Here is a 1411-nt window from a genome sequence, read left to right as displayed (position 1 = left end):
AACTAAATTGAACGCAACCCAATACCAAAATGTTGCAAAAAGGTGTGCAAGCTTTCGAGTTCTCCAGAGCTCTTCATCACCAGCAAACGTTTGCTCTCTCCCTGTGCCCCCTTTGCCCTGTTGACATCTAACCTGAAAAAAAGAGTCCTGGGGAACTCCAAAATTTGCATGCTGTTTTGTAACGTTTTGCTTGATTGGCCTAATAACGCTGCTATGGTTTTTTATATATTTTCCTGTGACTATGATTGTTTTAAAATGTGTTTTTAATGTTGTGCCCTTTCCTGGGACCTTAGGGTGATGGAAATGTAAATCATGATGATGATGATAATAATATTTTTCTAGTGGGCCCACTTGTGTGTAAAGAGCTGAGTAGAGAGTGAGAGAGTGTGTAAACAAACAATACCTCAAGGGTGGTTTTGACCTGGGCAAGGAGGTGTTCCAGGCACGAAGTACTGAGGCACCCCACATTTCCTTGCCTGCAGCTGGAGGGCAGTTTAACCACCATGTCGGCCACCCCAGTGTGGGATTCCTGGATAATTTAAGGATGGAGAATTTTAGCATCTGTAGGCGTTTCCACCAGGCAGAGAATTGGAGGAGCGGTCCACCTGGCTGGCTCCACCAGCTGCCCCCCTACCTATATCTACAGTAGATCAAGATCGAGCTATACATATATTTTCCCCTGAGGAGGTGAAGCAGGAAAGCAGAGGCAGGTTGGAGAGGAAGAGGAGGAGTGTGGGCTCCTCTGGCCAGGCCAAGCCAGTCCCGTCCCTTCTCAGACGTCCAGCACGTGGTTCAGGTAGGAGATGTAGCAGATGGCGAGCCGCAGGATCTCGATCTTGGAGAGCTTCTTGTCTGGGGGCAGCGTGGGCAGCAGCTTGCGGAGCTCGGCGAAGGCCATGTTGAAGGCCTCCACGCGGATGCGCTCTCGTGTGGCATGCGCCGTCCGGTACTTGGCCGTGGCGCGCCGCCGTCGCCGCCGCTCCTCGCGGCTCAGGTGCTGCAGGTCTTTCTTCAGAGGGTCACCAGGCTCAGCTACCCGGGACTGGCTGCATAAGCCCAGCCCGCCACCGGCTTCTTCCCCTGCGAGGCCTCGGCCTCCGCAGTCGCTGAAGACCGACTCCGTCTCGGAGTGTGTTGGCTGGAGGTCCAGCTCGGTCTGGTCCGAATTGAGCATCATGGCCCAAGGCAAGGAGGCCGAGGTAGGGGAGCGGGGCAAGGGAGGGGGAGAAAGGAGGGCGAATTAGAGCGGGTCGGGGGGGCAAAGGGGTGGACAGGTGGGGCTTAGGGTCCCGGCTTAGGAGGCCACCTCAAAATGGCACAGTTGGGTGGCGGGGACTCCAGGGCGATGGCCTCCGCTTAGGCCATGAGAGAAATAAAGGTTGCTGGTCTTGCTTCTGGATCTGTGCCAGGG

General features: G+C 54.9%; 1 protein-coding gene across 1 annotated transcript; it reads right to left on the bottom strand.

Annotated features, from left to right (window-relative positions):
• Window positions 1-772: 772 nt before the first annotated feature.
• Window positions 773-1177, bottom strand: NHLH1 (nescient helix-loop-helix 1). Its single transcript, XM_035099184.2, has one exon. It carries the CDS (start codon window positions 1175-1177, stop codon window positions 773-775), a length of 405 nt encoding a protein of 134 aa, XP_034955075.1.
• Window positions 1178-1411: the final 234 nt, after the last annotated feature.

Source organism: Zootoca vivipara, chromosome 17, assembly GCF_963506605.1.
Source record: "Zootoca vivipara chromosome 17, rZooViv1.1, whole genome shotgun sequence".
In the NCBI taxonomy this organism is placed as follows: Eukaryota; Metazoa; Chordata; class Lepidosauria; order Squamata; family Lacertidae; genus Zootoca; species Zootoca vivipara.
This window is presented reverse-complemented; position numbering and strand designations above follow the sequence as displayed.